Below are 22,576 nucleotides of genomic sequence, written 5' to 3'. Positions count from 1 at the left end.
CAAATACCCTTTTGAAATTTTGGAACTTTATGAAGATTTTGGTGCTACGGATCTACAACCCCTTGCACCCCCATGGAGATAATTACCCTATCAAGCTTGTGTTCAAAATCAGGCTGATGGGGGGTGAGGGATTGTTCCATGTAATGCACTGATGTACATGAAGAGACCTGGCAGGCAACTCCTTTGCTTTATACTTCTATGTTCATCACATTACATTTACAAAAAAATTGGCAGTCCCCATAAGGAGAACTCCATCCTGGAAAACTGGGACGCTTGTATGGTCAGTGCAGGACCAGTAGGTGGCGCTGCTGCGGAGCCACGTGTGTACTGGGGAGGCCCCGTGTACGGGGAGAATGTGTGACAGGAGTCGGCTGCCTGTGATACAGGACCTGCGCATGGCTTCGCAGCACATGCAGCCATCATGCTTCTCTTTTCCAATTTGTCGCTGATGTGGAGGAGTCTGCGCACCGCTGCGGAGACTTCTCATAACAGCCAAAATGTAGACAAGGAGGTCCCACCCCCTGTAACATGAACGTATTCTAACTCTAAACCTAGTGCCCGCCCCTCCAACCCCTTATAGCCAATCCTGCGGCTTCTCTTCCACCATTAACCCCTACAATCCCTGCGTAGGGAGCTGAGATCAGAGGAGTGATGCTCCCTGTTGCTGTAGGGGGCGCTGCTGTCCAGGCGTACAGCGCTCTGTCACATGGTGGAGGCAGGGGGCGCTAGAGAGTCACGCGCACACCGGATAACTTCGCGGCTGTCAGTGGCAGAGGAAGCCATGGAGAGCGATGATGAGAACGTGGAGGAGACGGTAGAAGGTAGGTGCTCGGTGCCCGGGCTACAGGCCGGTTCTGTCTGCTGTAGATCTGTGTCTGGCTTGTACACAGTAACGTGCAGGCTAAAAGAGGACTCCCCAAAAAGGAAGTGACTGAGGAGAGGAGGAGTGCAGCACATTGCTCTGATCATTGGGGGCTTCTGTATATCCAGGAGCTATAGATAGCTCACCCACAGAAGGGAAGGGGCAGCCACAATGAAGAGGGCATGCCCCCCAGAGGGGGAGAAGAAGAGGGCATGTCCCTAGTGGGGGGTGGGAGAGAGAAGAGGGAATGCCCCCGGAGGGGTCGGAGAGAGAAGAGGGCATGCACCCAGAGTGGTCGGGGGAGAGAGGGCATGCCCCCAGTGGGGTCGGGGGGGGGGGGAGAGAGGGCATGCCCCCAGTGTGGTCGGGGGGGGGGGGAGAGAGGGCATGCCCCCAGTGGGGTCGGGGGGGGGGGAGAGAGGGCATGCCCCCAGTGGGGTCGGGGGGGGGGGAGAGAGGGCATGCCCCCAGTGGGGTCGGGGGGGGGGGGAGAGAGGGCATGCCCCCAGTGGGGTCGGGGGGGGGGGGAGAGAGGGCATGCCCCCAGTGGGGTCGGGGGGGGGGGAGAGGGCATGCCTCCAGAGGGGTGAGGGGGAGAAGAGGGTATGCCGCCAGATGGGGGAAGAGAAGAGGGTATGCCGCCAGATGGGGGAAGAGAAGAGGGTATGCCGTCAGACTGGGGTGGGGGAAGAGAAGAGGGCATCCCGCCAGACTGGGGTGGGGGAAGAGAAGAGGGCACTAATAATTAAGTACCAGCTTCACTCCACTATAAACTTGCATGATACAATAAGCACATGGCCGTGGTCACTTCTATATGTGAAATATTCACTGTTATGTATATCTACACCTGCTTACATAAACCCCTGGTGATAACTTTATATACACTACATGTCTATATGTCAATATTTACCCAAGACAGGTTTACAGCCTGCTGAATTTTAGGTAAACACGGCAATCCTAAAGGGAAAATGACGATTTGAAAACTTAGTTGCAAAACAATAAAAATTCTGGTTTCATCCAGATGTGACTTAAAGCGCTAGACACCACAACACATTAAATCAGCCTTATACTAATACGTCACATCTTGATATAATAAGAAATCTTTATGTAGTGCTGTCATATTATTTGGGGGGCATATTGACTGAGTGCATTTTTGTTTGTTTTTTTAACTTTGATTTTTATTTTGTTCTTTTCAAGGCAAAATAAAGGAAGTATTACAAAACATTAATCAGATTTTTCCTAAGCATAAGGATAGTAACTAGCAAGGTACATTGCAGCACAGGATACAATTCAATGTAACAAGTCAAGAAACAAAATAAGCAATCCACAGCAATAGACATCTGTATGTTAATGAATCTGGCTGGTCTTTCCTGCAAAATCAAATTTTGAATGTTCTGAACCATGAGAAATGTCTGTCTATAGTCTGGTAAACAAGCGCTTGTTTTCTAGAGATGCTGACACTCCATTAGCCCAGAATTACTGCTCCCCCAGACAAACTGAAGTGGTGACAATAATCTTCTTTACAGCTAGACAGCAGGGATCTACTACTGTGCTGTGACAGCAGACAGATAAGAAAGATTAGGAGTGCGAGATAAAGGGCTTAGGCTGTAAAATACTGATAAGAACAGTGGACGATAGACATGTGTTGATACACCGAATATTAACTTTCCAATGTTTTTGTGAACATGCTGGTGAAGCCGTGGAGGCCTTCAGGTTTGTTAGCCTAATTTTAGAAGGAGGCCATGGATAACAAATGCAAGATCTGCTTCATCAGGACTTCCTGAAGGTGGTGGAGGGTGAGACAGTGTTACAGCCTGTAAAGCCAGATCAGAGAAGCTAGAGTAGCTCTTAGGGCTCATTAGCATAATTATTGATTTGATTTTGCAAGGAAGAAGCCCATGGATAAGAAATATAACATAACAAAAGTCACAGTGCCTGGATCTATGAGTAAGTGTCCCTGGTTTATCATTCTTGATTTTGATGGTAGATCCGAGCTGCAGTTCCCAGGCTGATCAGTGTGGGTCCTAAGTGTCACATTCCATCTCCTATCTTATAAATCAGTTTCATGATACTGGAAAACTCGAGGAAAAAAAATGTAATCTACTGTTATCTCCGGGGTCTCCAAACAGCAGCTGAATATGGCTAGTAACCTAAATTTCCAATATTATCTATGTATGCTGGCATTGCATTTTCCTAAGTTGGCAACATTACCAATACCATTGCCACAAATGAACTCTCTTAGGGTGAAGACACACGTGGCGTTTTTGGGCCGTTTTTAGTTTTCACATCGTTAAAAAACGCATGCGTTTTTGACAGGTTTGAACAATTATCTTAATTCAAACTGGTCAAAAACGCAACTAAAAACGGCCCAAACGCCACGTGTGTCTTCACCCTTAGGGTGAAGACACACAGGGCGCTTTGTCTGCGCTTGCAAACGCAGACAAAGTCGCGCCCACCGGGGCGGGCCTCGGCCCGATCGCATCGGCGTTTCTATGGAAACGCCTGCGATCGGGAACGAGCCGCCGGTGTTTCGCGTTAAATTAACGCAAAACACCGGCGGCTCGTTCCCGATCGCAGGCGTTTCCATAGAAACGCCGATGCGATCGGGCCGAGGCCCGCCCCGGTGGGTGCGACTTTGTCTGCGTTTGTGTTCAATTTACAAAACTGCACCTAAAGCCACCTCAAAGCTGATTGCGATGAGGTTTTAACTGCAACGTGTGAATGCACCCTTAAGCTCTCAGTGGTTGCATAGAGTGTAAAGTGTAGATGTTAAAGAACTGTTATACAGCTGTATAACAGGTGATTGGTGAGGGTCGGACTGAAGCTGTAGTTGCTGCTACAGGCACATGGAGCCGTCTGCTTCGTACTCTAAATCGGCCAATTGGTTTAGGGTCCATCTGTTGGCACCATCACAACAATTTATGATCAGCCCCTTTCAAAGCGTCGGTTCCACATTGGTTTTGTACACCTGGGTCGGCTGCATGAAATTTTTTTTTCCCAGTGACCGTAGGAATGGGAGAGACACTGGAGCTCCATCTCCTTACACCATAACAATACCTAACTTAATTGCAGATTACTGCCTTGCTAGGTACTGGTGCATCATTGTACAGAGTAAAACCACAAAGGGACACCACCGAATGTGCTCTACATTCCCATTCTTCATTTATTCTCATTATGAATAGGGGTGACCCCCCCCCCCCCCCAAAACCACCACCATTTATAAAGTGGTGCAATTTCTAGTGAAAGGCCATTACGTTATTAGGTGCAAATAAAATATATATATATATATATATATATATATATATATATATATATATATATATATTGGCATGCATAATTAAGCTAAAAGGCAGATTCTGATGGAGGGGGTTAATATGTGAGCAATACCATCATTCTGTACATTTGTGCAATTTAATAAAAAAGAAAGCCGTTTCATCACATTGAACCACTGTTTTTTTGTTTCTTGTTGTTCTGTATGTTGCAGGCCAGCTGGATGATGATGGTTTGCCTCATGGGTTCTGCACTGTTAGCTACAGCTCCACAGACCGCTTTGAAGGACACTTTGTACATGGGGAGAAGAACGGCCGTGGGAAATTCTTTTTCTTTGATGGAAGGTAAATTGAATTTTGTCTTCCGTTTCTCGAGAGGAAGAAAATATACAGTCGAAAAGTTCTAGGTACTCCAAATGGACAAAATACTAAATCGCAACTTTTTAGCAAAAAAGAAAAAAAAAAGCACTTTACCAGCAGCATGCATGGGGGAAAATGAGTTACAGCTATTACCACATAATGGGGGGAAATGATTAAAAATGGTGCTTTAAACACCTTCCCTGACGTCACATATGTTCTATGAGGCTCTAGCCAGGGGTCCCCAAACCTGCGGGCCGTAGTTTCTCCGAACTGACAGAGATGGTGAGATTTATGCGTCTCGCTATTCTGCATAATAAATCTCCCCCAATGTGCACATCCTAAAGGCCAATACTGGCTGGCGTCTGTAGGGGTGAATATAGATTTTTAAGAAGACCTAAAAATGGTATTTTATAACTGTTATTATCCATTCCATAAAGACTGAAAATAAACTCTATACACTGAAAGCTCTCCAAAAGACCACCCTTTACAGAAGACCCCCCTCCCTTTCTGGGCAAAATTTGGGCAGCCTCTTCATAGAGGTTTCACTGTATTAGAATAAAAATGAACTTGTATTGTGTTCCATACATAAAGTTTGTTTGTGTGTGTATATATAACAAAAAACAAGATGTCCCAATTAATGAACAATACTTTATGAAATGATATTAAAAGGGAATGTGCTAATAGACTTGGCACAGAGAACATTGGTAGTCATGGAACTCGTCAAGTGTTTGCTTGTCTGAACACTGAGCTGTTGTCTGGATCGCTGCCTGCACAGCTGAGTTTGGTAAAAAGCAGACATTGTGCAGATAAATGCCTCCATAACATTAACACTGTGAAGACAAAATATAGTGTGACTTAATATAAACCTAAACTGGAACATTTGCAAAATCGGAAGCTTCGAATTTTGTTGAGATATTTTATGCCCATTTGTAGCGGAAACATTTCACCAAATAGAGCTCATGTGTTTTAACATGTACAACCATGTAGCTTATCATATTCCTATCATATTTAACATGCTTCTTATGTAGCTTATCATATTCTGCTTCTAAGCAGATACTACCTTTGCTGTTGGCTTCTCTTTCCTGTGTGGGACATATTTATCAGATTTACTGCAAAAATCTATACTAGTTAAATGCCAGGTGCCACATTCAACAAGTATTTAGAAACGGCTTAAGTTGCAGCAAAAATTATGCAACTGTCTGTACAGCTTCAGAGTACCTAAATCTGACCCATTTTGTTCTGCATTGGGTTATAGTTGTCTATATTTGATATGTAGTGCTTTAATGTGAAGCTAAAAATCGTCGAAGAACCCCTTTGGCTTATAAACATATTTTTTAAAATTGTTTTTAGAAGAAACAAGGCCATGGATAACAAATATAACAAGATTACCACAGTCACACTGCCTGAATCTATGAGCAAAAATGAAGCCAAGATTGTGCAATGTGGCTACACCTGGGGATGTATGACTACATATTTCTTGATAAATTGTACAGATGAACTGTTACTCAAATAATTGTTTTAAATCTTTCTATATCTCAGTACTTTGGAAGGCTTCTATGTTGATGATGCCTTACAAGGACAAGGGGTGTACACTTATGAGGATGGTGGAGCTCTGCATGGTACCTACGTTGATGGAGAACTTAATGGACCAGCACAAGAATATGATGCAGATGGAAAATTAATATTTAAAGGTCAATATAGAGACAACATACGGCATGGAGTCTGTTGGATTTACTATCCAGTAAGCAAATTTTCATAAATATTTGCTGTATCACAGCATTGCACACAGAGATGTGGGTTTGAAAGAGTTTATAAATTTGGAGAAAATCCTGGTGGTAGATGTCCTATAAAGGAAATCTACAGTTTAAAAAGTTTGTAGATTTCAGATCTGTGGCTCATACCTGCACATCTTTTTATAAATTCATAAACTTTCTAACCTGATGGGCAGCATTCTAATAATCTAGATATTCAAATTGGTTGCAGAAGCTACTCGGGGAGTGGAGTACCTACTGTGAGCTCCAGGGGCTAGGGCTACTGCACCCTGCCTGCAAGAGCTGTGTCACACTCACAGGCAGCATGGACACACAGAGGGGCAGCACTACAGATGCAGCTTGAGTATATGGATTATAAAGTTTATAACCTGAAGGGCAGCATTCTAATAAATTATGAAAAAAAATGTGCAGGTATGATCCACACATGTGAAATCTACCTCTGGAACTACTGAGAAAGCAGTTTTCTGATTTTCTTTTAACTATTATGACTGATGATCAAAACGCATATAATTGCATATTTTGGTTATTTTAGCATAAAGAGAACCTACCCTGCAAATTAACCCACCCAAAATAAATACTTCATTAAAATATCTGATAACAATGGTTCCTTTTATGGCGGCAATTTTTAAAAAATCGCTTTTTAAACTTGTTTGCAATTCGCCTGAATTGAGTCCAATGATGGTAATGGGGTCAGGTATATGCAGTGTTCAGTGCATAGCCCTGCTTGCTTGTTCCTGATTGACAGGTCTCAATCAGGACATGCTGCCGTATGGAACTAGTACTTGGCAACCCTCTGCCAGTATTTAACTACAGCTCCCTTTAATTTTACCTTCTGGGGCAGTAGGAACTTGAACACAATCCCTTGCTGGAACCTTGAGAGAGACTCGCACAGGGGCTGTAATTCACTGAGAGAGGAAGAAAAATAAATATCTTGCTTCAGGGAGTCTCATGTCTCTCTCATTCATGAGGGGGGCTAGGTTAGCAGTGTCAGTGAGGAGGTGGGGTATAAAGACTGCCTATAGCAGCTTCCTGCCTCCATGACTGGAACATAGGACATCAATAAGAGTCTATATTTTAAAAAAAAAATGGTGGCTCTAATCCCATGGATAGAGATCCTGCAGTAGAAAATCCAATACATGTGACTGCTTTATTGAATTTCTTTCAATCTGGTGTTTGTTGTGTTATTTTGCAGGATGGTGGAAGCTTGGTAGGAGAAGTGAATGAAGAAGGGGAGATGACTGGTGAGAAGATTTCCTATGTTTACCCAGATGGAAAAACTGCCCTTTATGGAAAGTTTATTGATGGAGAAATGTTAGAGGCAAAATTGGCTTCACTTGTTTCTGTGGAGGAAGGAAAGCCATACTTTGAGATTATCCCTGGCAGTAAGTATTTCCTGAACTGCAAAACTGTGTTAATATATAAGGAAATCACAGTGAAAGCATGTAAAATATACATACTAGCTGTAGATCCCGGCTTTGCCCAGGAAAGTGAATAACTGCTCTAAGCTATAACAAAATAGAATTGGTAAACAAAAAAAATTATATATCTATCTATGCATCTAACTCTTCCTGTCTGTCTCTCTCACTCACTTACTCTTCCTATCTGTCTCTGTCTCTTTCTGTCTCTCTCCATCTTACCTCGCACATTAGCATCTTATACTCATTGGTTACTATAGGCAATCAGAGCTCATATTAATGACCTGTGGCAGAATAGCAACCAATCACAGCTCAGCTTCCAACTGCCACAGCAGCAGCAGACAATGGCTCCTGTATATGGTGGATAAGTGTATTTTGGAAAGCGCGGGGTAAAGATTTTAGCTCAAAACCATAGTACGAGAGAGCAGCTGTGCAAAATTTAGTGATAGTAAACGCAACAGTGCAGATTCCTTTAGCGGAGAGACACACGCACACACCACCCATGAGGCAACTTGAGCAAGTCTCCTCGTGCGGCAGTACTGCTGCATGACGCAGAGGGCGGCATCTCGGGCAGTGCTGCCCCTCCCTGTCTGGCCGCAACCCAGGAACACCCGATCCCGAGCCATGGCCAGTGAATTTACACGTTTAAAAAAAACACACACACACAATATCCTCACCTTCGGCTTCTTCTCCCCGAGGCTCCGTCTTCTTTCTGGCCTTGGCGCACCAAGTATGACTTCATGCTGTGTCACGGCCAGATGGCGTCATAATTACGTGCTCGCTGGCTGTGAAGAAGAATATTGTGTGTGTTTTTTTTTTTTTTTTTTTTTTTTTTGTTTAGTTTTGGCCTGCTTTGGCCATTACATTAAAAGGGGCTCTGCAGGGGATATTCCATTACAGGGGGCTCTGCTGTGGACATTACATTAAACGGGGGGGCTCTGCAGGGGACCTTTTATTAATGAGTAGCGGCTGTATTTCCCTCACTAAACACTTATATGCCAGTCAATAAGTTTTCCCATTTTTCTTGTGGTAAATTTAGGCGCCTTGGCTTATACTTATAGTAGTAGGAATATACAGTATGTATATGTAGTAGGTATATACAGTATGTATAGTTTTTTCCTCATAATAAAGAGGCCAAAGACCAGGGGACATTGTAGATGCTTTGTGCTATAGAAAATAGGGGTATTATAGTGTCCCCCTTTTCTGTACAATATATTATATTTATATACATACAGAAAAAGGAGCAGTATCAGGAGGGGATACAGAAAAGGGGGCAGCTGCAGGCATCTTAGACTGAGAGCTGCTGGAAATGGCACATTATATGGCGGAGAGCATATGTCACTAGCTTCTCCAGCAATTCTGTGATCCGTGGGTTCCCCAAGTCATTATTGCCACTAAGCACAGTATATAACTCTTTGACCGTTCAGGTGGGGGGGGGTGGCTTTCTATAATTCGCCTCTGGCAGCAGAGAGGCTGTGTACACCCCTGCTCACATACTCACTCTCAGCTTTATATATTATAAAATGTGTGTGTGTATATATAATATATATATACACACACTGGTACCTCTCTAATATTGAGGCTAAATAAGCCCACAACACGTATTAATAACATCTTTTGCCTTCTATCTGTAGAAATTCTTTATACCAATGCACATCTTATTAGGGCTTGAATGACAATGTGCCAAGTTTATTAGGCGGCACAAGCCTCTTACTAAATTTGGCACATATTCTGGCAGTCTATGTGCCAGAAACTGAAATCTGTGCCAGTAATGAGCTGATTCACAGTTATGGCGTACATTATGATTAATATGGAATGCTTTCATTACCTCCTATAATATTGCAGTGTCAATGGGATGTTACCTCAAAGTTTCCTAAAAATTGTGCAAGTAAGAATTTGCCAAAATTACAGCTTTTTAATTCTAGCCAAGTAGTGTAAATCACTCAATAAGTTTTAAATCCCTACCATTTTTTTTTTTAACTCTGGAGTAGGTGCACTAGTATATGAAAATGGGTGAAATCCCCTTCAGGGGCCATGATCTGTTAGCCAGAGTGGAGTTGCATGGCATGTTCAGTCCTAAAATTGGCTGCACACAGTAATGTTCTCAGTCAGTCACTTAGGGTGCATTCACACGATGCGTTGCGTCACATTTTATGGTGCGTTTTTGAGGCATTCCAAAGGCTTCAGCCTTAATCACATGCTGAGGTTACATTGCGTTTTCAACTCAAACTCAATGTAACCTCAGCATGTGATCAAGTCTAAAGCCTTTGGAATGCGTCAAAAACGCACCCTAAAATGTGACGCAACGCATCGTGTGAATGCGCCCTTAGAACTGAATGGAGAAATGCTTCCACATGTCTACTCCATTCCTACAGGGGGCTGTAAGTATTGCTTGGTGGTTCCAATGATCATACTCCCAAGTATTTATCACCTACGAATTTCTTTTCCACCTGTTTATTACCAATATTCATATTAATGATTCTGCTTATCCCATCCCTTCTATACAGCCAATTGTCTCTGCTCCAGTGGTCATTGTGGTGGGGAAACAAGTTTTGTTTTATATATGGTCTTCATCCTTCTCTGGATGAAGATTGCTTTGTGCTCCTTCTAGTCAATCATGAATTACAGTTATTCCCCATACTCTCACCTGGCAGTACGTTAATTTGTTAGATAAACTTTTTACGGCTAATTATTGCTCATGGGGACCTCATTACACGTAAATGTACACAATTGTTCCTCTTATTTATTTTTTGTAGGTAAAGTTTATTCATTTGATAAATCCACTTCATCCTGTATTTCTACAAGTCCTTTGCTTCCAGATCCATATGAATTGGACAGGTAGGTTCCTTATAAAGTCCTTTAACTATACCAAGCAACAGAGGTAGACTGGTTCGAAAGCTACCCAGAAAAACTACTTGAAGGGACTCTGCATTACATCGTAATGCAAATGCTCAGAGAAAGCAAAAATCTTTAAGTCTTTAGTGAAAATGAGGTCTCTGGTGACAGGTTCCCTTTTAAAGGGAATCTGTCAACAGAAAATATTCTAGTAAACCATTACCACCAGAGGCTGCACTAACAGAATTCCAGGAGAATAAAATAATACCCTTCCCATTTTTGAGTATTTTTAGTTTGGGAGTAGAGTAGTATAAAATTTCCAGTAATTCTAAAAAACTCCTAAGCATATATCATGTTAATAGATGCCTATGTATAAAATTCTTGTACAGGCATTAATGTGAGCTCTGATTGATAGTATGTTGTCAGCAGGGCGTTGCCAGCTTCATTAAAGATTTGGGGCACGGGCCCCAATGTATAACTACCAAATTCTCAGTATTGTCCTCTAACCTATATGCTCTACCCCCACATGCACTCTCTTACACAAAAAACAACAAAAGTACTAATTATATGAAATCCCTACCTGTTACATCCCGTGACTGCAGGTGACGTGTCCGCGGATTGTAGTTGTTTTCGTGATGGCTTTTCGTGATCCAACACTTCATAAGGCCAACATCAGCAATATTACCCATCTAGTGCCCCAACAATTAATGGAATATTCTCATGCACATGTTATCTTTCCACAGGACCAGAGGAAGGCCCTGTACCCATCATGAAAAAATGAGATCCCCCACTTCCCCCCCTTCTCGCTGTTGTGCAGAATGGAGAGTCTATGGGTGTGCCAAAAATACAAGAGTATAGACTGCGATTTTTAGCACTCCCATAGACCCAAATAGGGAACAAATCCCACACAATAACTGGTTTTCTCACAAACAAAAGTTAGGCCCTATCCAGAGGCCCCTACGAAAATGAGGGGTCCGTCAGACCCTTTGTCGCTCTGTTAGACTAATGGAGCAGACGGACAAGTCTAACTGCACATGGTGTGAATTGTTAAGCAGAAAAAACACATATGTGCGATTTTAATAGGAGTCTTTCATGCAAATTTCATGCATAAATCTGTGAGAACATACAAGAAAAAATAAAAGCATCATCTACATTACTTTCTCAAAATCACATTCACTTTACTGCTACTGTATTACACTGCAGATTTTCCACACCAAAATCTGCGTGTAAATTCTGCAGGGAATCCGCAACTTGTGCAGATAGCCCTACTACTGACCCATCTGATCACACCTCTAACGCCTGCCGGCCCAATGCTCACCTCTTGGCTCACACCTGACCCCTCTCCTAACACCTCCTGACCCTTGCTCACATTTACTGACACAATTTTACTGAACCCTCTTTGGTTTTACCTGTCCAGGTGTCGCTCATCTGTTGGCTTTTTCCTTGGCCTTTATTCTTAGCTCCGCTCACTACTTCCAGTCCAGACATCTTCTGATTCTGCTCCCCAAGGGCTGTAGTTCCCTATTGTCAATTCACCCAGAGGCTACATTCACATTGCCGTTGTCTGCCGTACCGTAGCACGGCGGGCAACGACAGCGTGCGGGGAGAGGAGGAGGGGGTGAGCGCTGCACAGCGCCATAATACGGGAAAAGATAGGACATGTCCTATTTTTTCCCGGGTACGGTGCCGCACGTGTGCTACAACGTACCGCTCCTGTAGGGCGCCGCGCGCCCATTGCCATCTATGGGGGACGTGTATCGGCCGTATATATACGTCCCCCTTGCGGCAGTGTGAATGCAGCCAGACTCCGATGTGGAGGCAGGGCCAGCTGTAAGCACACACCTCTCTCCTCACCACCAGTGCATCAGCTCCATGCTCCCAACATCAGGTGATGCTGCCAAGGGACATCCAGGGCCCGTGCCCCAAAAAATATCTCTGAAGTGATATGTAAATTTGATGTATAAAATGGTGGGTAAAGAGTTTTGCACTGAAGTCAAGTTCTCCCTGCCTCAGGACACCCCCCCAAACTGTGATGGTCCTGCTTCCAGGGACAAGTACGGAAACTGGTTTTCCCGAAGTGGGGTGCTTTATGTCAACCACAGCAGAAGGGGCACTCTGAAATGAGATGTAAACTGAATGTAAAGTCAGAGGTGTAGAGTTTACCATTGAAGTCAAGCTCTTCTCAAAGTGTATTTTCTGAATGATGCCACCAGTGATGACACTGTGCCATAAAGTGTTTCCATATAATATCAGTGAGCTTCTGTGAGGGAGGCAGCTGGAGTTAGCTGATCAGTGGAGGTCTGTGGTATCAAACATAAATGAATAGGCTATCTATAAAAAACTAAAACCACATTTGGAAACCCACTTTATCATGGTAAGATTCCTGTAGCAAGCATTTTTAATATGTTCTAGTACTAAAGAGACCTTTTAAATTGCTTTTGACTGCAATTACATTCTACAGTACATCATTAGAAAAAAAAACTATTCAGTAGTCAGTGCAGTGCAAAACCTATGAACAGATCTGCAAATGCTCTGTAAGAAATCCTTCACTTGTCCTTGTTCTACATAGAGACAAGAAGATATGCTTTTCCATCAGATCACAGGCTATCAAATTCTCTAAACATAGTAATCCGCATCTAGGTTTTCAAGGTCTTTGAGGAAACTACTTGGAATGTTGTATAAAAAAGATAGACAAATATATAAAGCTACATTCACGCTGCCGTATGGGGAACGTATATACGGCCGACGTATTTAAGGCGTTTATACGTTCCCCATACATGGCAATGGGCTCGCGGCGCCGTACGGGAGCGATGATGTGCAGCACACGTGTGGCACCGTACCATTCCGTAGCCGGGAGAAAAATAGGTCATGTCCTCTTTCCCCATAATACAGCGCCGTGCACTATACATCGCTGCTCACCCCCGCCCCTCTCCAAAGTAATATATAGCGTAAGGCACCATATTCTGGGAAAGCTATGACATGTCCTATCTTTCTACGGTATGGTACCGCACGTGTGCTCCACCATACCACGCCTGCCGTGCGCCCATTACGGTCAATGGTGGGCGTATGTATGCTGTATATACGTCCCCCCCAGGGGCGTTGCTAGGTCAAAAGATCCGGGGCCCGTGCCCCGGATCTTTTGGCCGGTGCCCCGGATCTCCTCTCTCTCTCTCTCTCTTCACGATCCAAGTCCTCTGGACATAGATCGTGATGAGACAGGCACAGTGTTCACTGCTTTGCCTGCAGGACCTGTGATGATGTCACGATCACATGACCTGCAGGGGGCGGCAGTGCACGGATCTGCAAGAGTGAGTGAGGTGAGAGGGAGAACATAGGAAGATGTATATGGGGCACATAGCAGGGGGATCTATATGGGGCACATTACATGGAGATCTATATGGGGCACATTACAGGGAGATCTATATGGGGCACATAGCAGGGGGATCTGTGTGGGGCACATTACAGGGGGATCTGTGTGGGGCACATTACAGGGGGATCTGTGTGGGGCACATTACAGGGGGATCTGTGTGGGGCACATTACAGGGGGATCTGTGTGGGGCACATTACAGGGGGATCTGTGTGGGGCACATTACAGGGGGATCTGTGTGGGGCACATTACAGGGGGATCTGTGTGGGGCACATTACAGGGGGATCTGTGTGGGGCACATTACAGGGGGATCTGTGTGGGGCACATTACAGGGGGATCTGTGTGGGGCACATTACAGGGGGATCTGTGTGGGGCACATTACAGGGGGATCTGTGTGGGGCACATTACAGGGGGATCTGTGTGGGGCACATTGCAGGGGGATCTGTGTGGGGCACATTGCAGGGGGATCTGTGTGGGGCACATTGCAGGGGGATCTGTGTGGGGCACATTGCAGGGGGATCTGTGTGGGGCACATTGCAGGGGGATCTGTGTGGGGCACATTGCAGGGGGATCTGTGTGGGGCACATTGCAGGGGGATCTGTGTGGGGCACATTGCAGGGGGATCTGTGTGGGGCACATTGCAGGGGGATCTGTGTGGGGCACATTGCAGGGGGATCTGTGTGGGGCACATTGCAGGGGGATCTGTGTGGGGCACATTGCAGGGGGATCTGTGTGGGGCACATTGCAGGGGGATCTGTGTGGGGCACATTGCAGGGGGATCTGTGTGGGGCACATTGCAGGGGGATCTGTGTGGGGCACATTGCAGGGGGATCTGTGTGGGGCACATTGCAGGGGGATCTGTGTGGGGCACATTGCAGGGGGATCTGTGTGGGGCACATTGCAGGGGGATCTGTGTGGGGCACATTGCAGGGGGATCTGTGTGGGGCACATTGCAGGGGGATCTGTGTGGGGCACATTGCAGGGGGATCTGTGTGGGGCACATTGCAGGGGGATCTGTGTGGGGCACATTGCAGGGGGATCTGTGTGGGGCACATTGCAGGGGGATCTGTGTGGGGCACATTGCAGGGGGATCTGTGTGGGGCACATTGCAGGGGGATCTGTGTGGGGCACATTGCAGGGGGATCTGTGTGGGGCACATTGCAGGGGGATCTGTGTGGGGCACATTGCAGGGGGATCTGTGTGGGGCACATTGCAGGGGGATCTGTGTGGGGCACATTGCAGGGGGATCTGTGTGGGGCACATTGCAGGGGGATCTGTGTGGGGCACATTGCAGGGGGATCTGTGTGGGGCACATTGCAGGGGGATCTGTGTGGGGCACATTGCAGGGGGATCTGTGTGGGGCACATTGCAGGGGGATCTGTGTGGGGCACATTGCAGGGGGATCTGTGTGGGGCACATTGCAGGGGGATCTGTGTGGGGCACATTGCAGGGGGATCTGTGTGGGGCACATTGCAGGGGGATCTGTGTGGGGCACATTGCAGGGGGATCTGTGTGGGGCACATTGCAGGGGGATCTGTGTGGGGCACATTGCAGGGGGATCTGTGTGGGGCACATTGCAGGGGGATCTGTGTGGGGCACATTGCAGGGGGATCTGTGTGGGGCACATTGCAGGGGGATCTGTGTGGGGCACATTGCAGGGGGATCTGTGTGGGGCACATTGCAGGGGGATCTGTGTGGGGCACATTGCAGGGGGATCTGTGTGGGGCACATTGCAGGGGGATCTGTGTGGGGCACATTGCAGGGGGATCTGTGTGGGGCACATTGCAGGGGGATCTGTGTGGGGCACATTGCAGGGGGATCTGTGTGGGGCACATTGCAGGGGGATCTGTGTGGGGCACATTGCAGGGGGATCTGTGTGGGGCACATTGCAGGGGGATCTGTGTGGGGCACATTGCAGGGGGATCTGTGTGGGGCACATTGCAGGGGGATCTGTGTGGGGCACATTGCAGGGGGATCTGTGTGGGGCACATTGCAGGGGGATCTGTGTGGGGCACATTGCAGGGGGATCTGTGTGGGGCACATTGCAGGGGGATCTGTGTGGGGCACATTGCAGGGGGATCTGTGTGGGGCACATTGCAGGGGGATCTGTGTGGGGCACATTGCAGGGGGATCTGTGTGGGGCACATTGCAGGGGGATCTGTGTGGGGCACATTGCAGGGGGATCTGTGTGGGGCACATTGCAGGGGGATCTGTGTGGGGCACATTGCAGGGGGATCTGTGTGGGGCACATTGCAGGGGGATCTGTGTGGGGCACATTGCAGGGGGATCTGTGTGGGGCACATTGCAGGGGGATCTGTGTGGGGCACATTGCAGGGGGATCTGTGTGGGGCACATTGCAGGGGGATCTGTGTGGGGCACATTGCAGGGGGATCTGTGTGGGGCACATTGCAGGGGGATCTGTGTGGGGCACATTGCAGGGGGATCTGTGTGGGGCACATTGCAGGGGGATCTGTGTGGGGCACATTGCAGGGGGATCTGTGTGGGGCACATTGCAGGGGGATCTGTGTGGGGCACATTGCAGGGGGATCTGTGTGGGGCACATTGCAGGGGGATCTGTGTGGGGCACATTGCAGGGGGATCTGTGTGGGGCACATTGCAGGGGGATCTGTGTGGGGCACATTGCAGGGGGATCTGTGTGGGGCACATTGCAGGGGGATCTGTGTGGGGCACATTGCAGGGGGATCTGTGTGGGGCACATTGCAGGGGGATCTGTGTGGGGCACATTGCAGGGGGATCTGTGTGGGGCACATTGCAGGGGGATCTGTGTGGGGCACATTGCAGGGGGATCTGTGTGGGGCACATTGCAGGGGGATCTGTGTGGGGCACATTGCAGGGGGATCTGTGTGGGGCACATTGCAGGGGGATCTGTGTGGGGCACATTGCGGGGGGATCTGTGTGGGGCACATTGCGGGGGGATCTGTGTGGGGCACATTGCGGGGGGATCTGTGTGGGGCACATTGCGGGGGGATCTGTGTGGGGCACATTGCGGGGGGATCTGTGTGGGGCACATTGCGGGGGGATCTGTGTGGGGCACATTGCGGGGGGATCTGTGTGGGGCACATTGCGGGGGGATCTGTGTGGGGCACATTGCGGGGGGATCTGTGTGGGGCACATTGCGGGGGGATCTGTGTGGGGCACATTGCGGGGGGATCTGTGTGGGGCACATTGCGGGGGGATCTGTGTGGGGCACATTGCGGGGGGATCTGTGTGGGGCACATTGCGGGGGGATCTGTGTGGGGCACATTGCGGGGGGATCTGTGTGGGGCACATTGCGGGGGGATCTGTGTGGGGCACATTGCGGGGGGATCTGTGTGGGGCACATTGCGGGGGGATCTGTGTGGGGGCACATTGCGGGGGGATCTGTGTGGGGGCACATTGCGGGGGGATCTGTGTGGGGGCACATTGCGGGGGGATCTGTGTGGGGGCACATTGCGGGGGGATCTGTGTGGGGGCACATTGCGGGGGGATCTGTGTGGGGGCACATTGCGGGGGGATCTGTGTGGGGGCACATTGCGGGGGGATCTGTGTGGGGGCACATTGCGGGGGGATCTGTGTGGGGGCACATTGCGGGGGGATCTGTGTGGGGGCACATTGCGGGGGGATCTGTGTGGGGGCACATTGCGGGGGGATCTGTGTGGGGGCACATTGCGGGGGGATCTGTGTGGGGGCACATTGCGGGGGGATCTGTGTGGGGGCACATTGCGGGGGGATCTGTGTGGGGGCACATTGCGGGGGGATCTGTGTGGGGGCACATTGCGGGGGGATCTGTGTGGGGGCACATTGCGGGGGGATCTGTGTGGGGGCACATTGCGGGGGGATCTGTGTGGGGGCACATTGCGGGGGGATCTGTGTGGGGGCACATTGCGGGGGGATCTGTGTGGGGGCACATTGCGGGGGGATCTGTGTGGGGGCACATTGCGGGGGGATCTGTGTGGGGGCACATTGCGGGGGGATCTGTGTGGGGGCACATTGCGGGGGGATCTGTGTGGGGGCACATTGCGGGGGGATCTGTGTGGGGGCACATTGCGGGGGGATCTGTGTGGGGGCACATTGCGGGGGGATCTGTGTGGGGGCACATTGCGGGGGGATCTGTGTGGGGGCACATTGCGGGGGGATCTGTGTGGGGGCACATTGCGGGGGGATCTGTGTGGGGGCACATTGCGGGGGGATCTGTGTGGGGGCACATTGCGGGGGGATCTGTGTGGGGGCACATTGCGGGGGGATCTGTGTGGGGGCACATTGCGGGGGGATCTGTGGGGGGGCACATTGCGGGGGGATCTGTGGGGGGGCACATTGCGGGGGGAGATTACAAGGGGGCTGTGTGTGATATTACTGGATGGATGTGTGGGGACATTCCTTTGGGTGTGTTCACACATGGCAGTAGGAAGGGCCTAGGTTTGATCTCACATGAATCTCCAGTGAAATGCGTGGGATGGATAACGAGCGCCTGGTGTCTTGTATTTGTTTAAATGCAATCGTGTGAGCGCAACCTTAGGGTGATGTTACACGTGGCGTTTTAAACACGTTTTTGGCCCGTTTTTAAGTAATGTACTGAAAACGCATGACTAAAACCGGACTAACAGCGGGTTCAAAACGGCACGTGTGCCACCACCCTAATAGTGAAGTGGACATGTCACTGGATGTAACACGTAGGGATTTCTCTGGTGTTTCTGTAGCTGTATACACCCTCAGTAAAGTTGTTATTGGCACAACCAAATGTGAGGGGGTTATGTACAGGGGGGGCATTACTGAAAGTGCGATACACATGCATTGGGGCCCGTGCCCCGGATCTTTTTCCACCCTAGCAACGCCCCTGGTCCCCCCCTATGTAGCCTAAAGATACATTCACACGACCGTATGATTTCTCCAGTCCCGTATTTGCTGGCCATATGAGAGTGCATATATACGTGACGTTTTTCATCCGTATGTAACCCATATTTTATACGTCCCCATAGACTTCTATGGCATACGGAACTGAAATACGGGAGAAAATAGGACATGCTCTATATTTTTATACGGTACAGTATGCTACGGTGTCAAAAACGGCAATATAAATGGTTGGACGTATTTTCCATTGAAATGAATGGCCGTATGTAACCCGGAAAAAAAAAAAAAAACACGGTACGGCACGGATATGGCAATTTTCATATGTACGTATGAATGTAGCCTAGGACTGTACTGACTTTGGAATGTAGTGGATACAAATAGTCCCATTCTTAGCCTTTTATTGATGGCTGATGACTTTCTATCTCATATTGGTAAATGAAAGATGTGCTGTATAACTGATGACTGTGTATGAACTTCATATGTGTGTTTTTTTTCCCTTCTAGAGTGTATGTGGCTGTTTCTATGATTTCTAATGCTGGAGAAGGGCTATACACTAAAGTAAGTGTAGAGCCCCGTACCGTGATGTCATTTTATAATGGAGTACGGATCACACATCAAGAGGTATGATTTCAGATGACCTTACTGAACTTAAGTAAAATACATAATCTATTCCCATACATGATAGGAGTATTAATGTTGCATCATCATCATGTGGCCATCTGCCAGTGTAGATGCCTAAAGGGCATCCTTCCATGGGGGTGAAGGACTGTATGCAAATGAACCTGAGGGGCTCCATAGGCGTTAATGGAGCCTGGAGCCCCTCAGGCTTATTTGCATACAGTCTTTCATCCTGGTGGTAGATACCCTTTAATTTAACACCTTGTCAACCTTTCAGAAAATAGTAAGGAAGTGTTAAAAAAAAAAGTCGGCAGCAGTTTTGTTTTTTGTTTTTTTTCCTTTTATTTTATAATCTTTATATTGCCATCGAATTCTGCATTGCTAAAGCTTGCTATAAGATCCATAATAGTAGTACAAATAATGTAATGTTCCCTCTGTGCTATTTTTTTTTACCACCAGGTTGACAGTAGAGACTGGTCACAAAATGGCAACACCATTTCTTTAGATGATGAAACGGTTATTGATGTACCAGATCCCTACTATATGACTAACAAATATTGTGCATCTTTGGGACATAAGGCCAACCACTCTTTTTCTCCCAACTGTATGTATGACACGTAAGTATGAACTTTTAAAAAATTTTATATTACACGTGAAACTTTTTTTCGCTGGATGACAAAAAAAGCTTGTGCAAATGCTTGGTCTCCGTTGGCTATTTAAGCACTGAAAACACTGGCTGTAATCGTTTTTGTGCCTAAATATACACCTAGCAGTTATTTATATGTATGTAATTTTCATACTGATGAGCGGCATATTCTTACCCTTCTGGAAAAATGTTAGTGTGACCTCTGAGTGTCTCCATCATAAACTAAACATATGCAATGCAATGTTTTCCTAACCTAAAAACCCATGCAATGTTTTCTGTTGGCCAAAGTAAAATCCTAAAGTCACCTCATGGCACTCTCCATGGCCTCCACCATTCCCTGGTCAGCACAAAAAAGATTGCATCACATTGACATAATTTGCATCAGAGACCATGCCAATAAAATATTTTAGCCAGACGGCCCACTGGAAACCTTTTCAGTGGGTTACTTGATCAGTTTGCACTGGTTCACTGTGTATGAAGATTGATGTATAAATACAAATTTCTCCATGCATGTTTTAATGGATTTTTTTTTTTTTTTTCATGTTTTTCCCTTAAGGTTTGTCCATCCACGATTTGGTCCTATCAAGTGTATCCGAACCATTAGAGCAGTGGAAAAGGACGAGGAGCTTACTGTGGCCTATGGCTACGACCACAACTCAGCAGGGATGAACGGCCCAGAGGCACCGGAGTGGTATCAGCAGCAGCTGAAAGAATTTGAGCTGACTCAGCAGAATTGAACAGCCACTTTTCTTGTGTGCTGTGGGTAACTGGATCTATGCATTCTGTGTTTACGGAAGATTTATTATGTTCAGAAGGCCGCTTGGAATCAGACAAATCTCCATCTTGTGATATGACTAGTATAATAATAACTAACAATATTATACATTAATATACTACATCTTTTACTTAAAAAAAAAGAAAGTCAAAGCTATTTGATTGCAAAGCAAATATTGTGAGTGTGAAGTTAATGACTTTTTTTTTTTTTTTTTTTTGTATAGGCTGGAGAGGAATAAGGCATACATGTTTGGGCATAAAGTATACAATTTTTGTGTATATGCCTTTATGATGGTTACAAAGTAACTGCTTTTTGTGCAATACTCCAATATGTTAAGTTGGAACTTGAATGTTAAATCGAGAAAGGAAAATGTGTCTATTATAGTCTTTACAATGTGACATTGTAGAAAAAAGCTATAGAAAGATAAAACTTCTATATCAATTAGTTTGTGGATAAATGTCTTTGGAGAACTGATGACTTGAGGGCTTTTGGTTTTTTTTATCATACCTTTATCTGTAGAATGTGTGTGGGTGATGGATACAAAAAAAACTCAACCAAATCTTATCATTATGATTCGTTGCTACATTTATTGTCATTACTTGACATTACACTTACAAAAACATTGGAGCTATGCAAGTTATCTCTAAGGTCATATTCACATCCCCCTAATACGTTGGCCATTCACTATAAAGGGGAAAAAATATACTGAATATTGTAACCTTCTCTTTGTGGTGGCCTAGGTTTTAACAAATGTTTCCTTGTAGTATCCCTCAGCAGGTATATCTGGTATCCATGTATGAACAATTCTTCTATACAGTAGCCACCAAAAAGGTGTATACCAATTTTAATCCTAGGGTGGCTTCTCATGTAAATTCCACTATATGGCATGCAGTTCTGATCACCAGGCCATTCCCCTGACTTGTGCTGAACTTAAAGATAATATGTGAATAGCGCCTTATGCACTTTTTTACAATAAAAAGAAAAATCTAACTGTACAATAAAGAAGCAGATGATAGCCTGATGACTTACCAAATATGACAACTCCTGTTTAGTTGTTAGACTTGGAATAGAACATGTAAGTGGCTTGTGATGATCACACTTGCACGATTATTGTGACCTTTGACTTCAATTGACTAGACCAGCATCTCCAGAGGGTAGCCACCTTAAATCTCTATTATCCTGTTAATGCTTGCTTATTACTGGTAAATATCTTTTTATATTGAGGACAGTGCTATGAAGATGTCTCCTTCCTCCAACTTCAGTGAATGTGCTGGTCCTTGTACATTCTTTATACTGCTGTTTCCCTCCAGGTTCACACACTCGGGTTATGAATATGCCAGCAGTGCTCTTCTGATATCAACGCATGATTAGCTATTGGCGCAAGCGCTTAACAAAGCTGGAGATCTCCAATGAGGGTGTCATTTTGTAATATGTGGTTGAGGTATTATATTGGATTTATGAACATGAATGGGGTTTTATAATGTCATGCGTTGTAACTTAATAAATTGTGAGGCTGAGCTTTGATGAAGCCAGGGGAAACAATTACTATGCTGTAATATTTTTTTTTACTTGAAAATGCGGAAATAGGAATGAGATATATGTGTGTACTCCTTTTTGGAGTATTATTTAAATATGCCATGCACATTATATGTAAACTATTTTGGTGGGATTGTAAATTACTTTATGGTGGTGATCTAACCCTCCCCCAGATGCAAATATAGAGGGGAAATGAGGGTCTAAGGGATTGGTCACTCTTTTACAAATTGCCCTTGTGCCTTTCCTGTCTTGTAGATTAATCCCTGAATCTTC

The 22,576-nt window shown here is 46.3% G+C and overlaps 1 protein-coding gene across 1 annotated transcript; it reads left to right on the top strand.

Moving 5' to 3' along the window:
• The first annotated feature begins 612 nt into the window (after positions 1–612).
• Positions 613–21,241, top strand: SETD7 (SET domain containing 7, histone lysine methyltransferase). Its single transcript, XM_072119434.1, has 8 exons — positions 613–821; positions 4,347–4,476; positions 6,031–6,232; positions 7,456–7,645; positions 10,435–10,516; positions 19,232–19,349; positions 19,806–19,963; positions 20,549–21,241. Exons 1-8 carry the CDS (start codon positions 707–709, stop codon positions 20,727–20,729), a joined length of 1,176 nt encoding a protein of 391 aa, XP_071975535.1. The 5' UTR covers positions 613–706; the 3' UTR covers positions 20,730–21,241.
• Positions 21,242–22,576: the final 1,335 nt, after the last annotated feature.

This window comes from Engystomops pustulosus, chromosome 1 (genome assembly GCF_040894005.1).
Source record: "Engystomops pustulosus chromosome 1, aEngPut4.maternal, whole genome shotgun sequence".
Lineage (NCBI taxonomy): Eukaryota > Metazoa > Chordata > Amphibia > Anura > Leptodactylidae > Engystomops > Engystomops pustulosus.
Note: the sequence above shows the minus strand (reverse complement) of the source record. Positions and strands in the feature narration are given on the sequence as shown.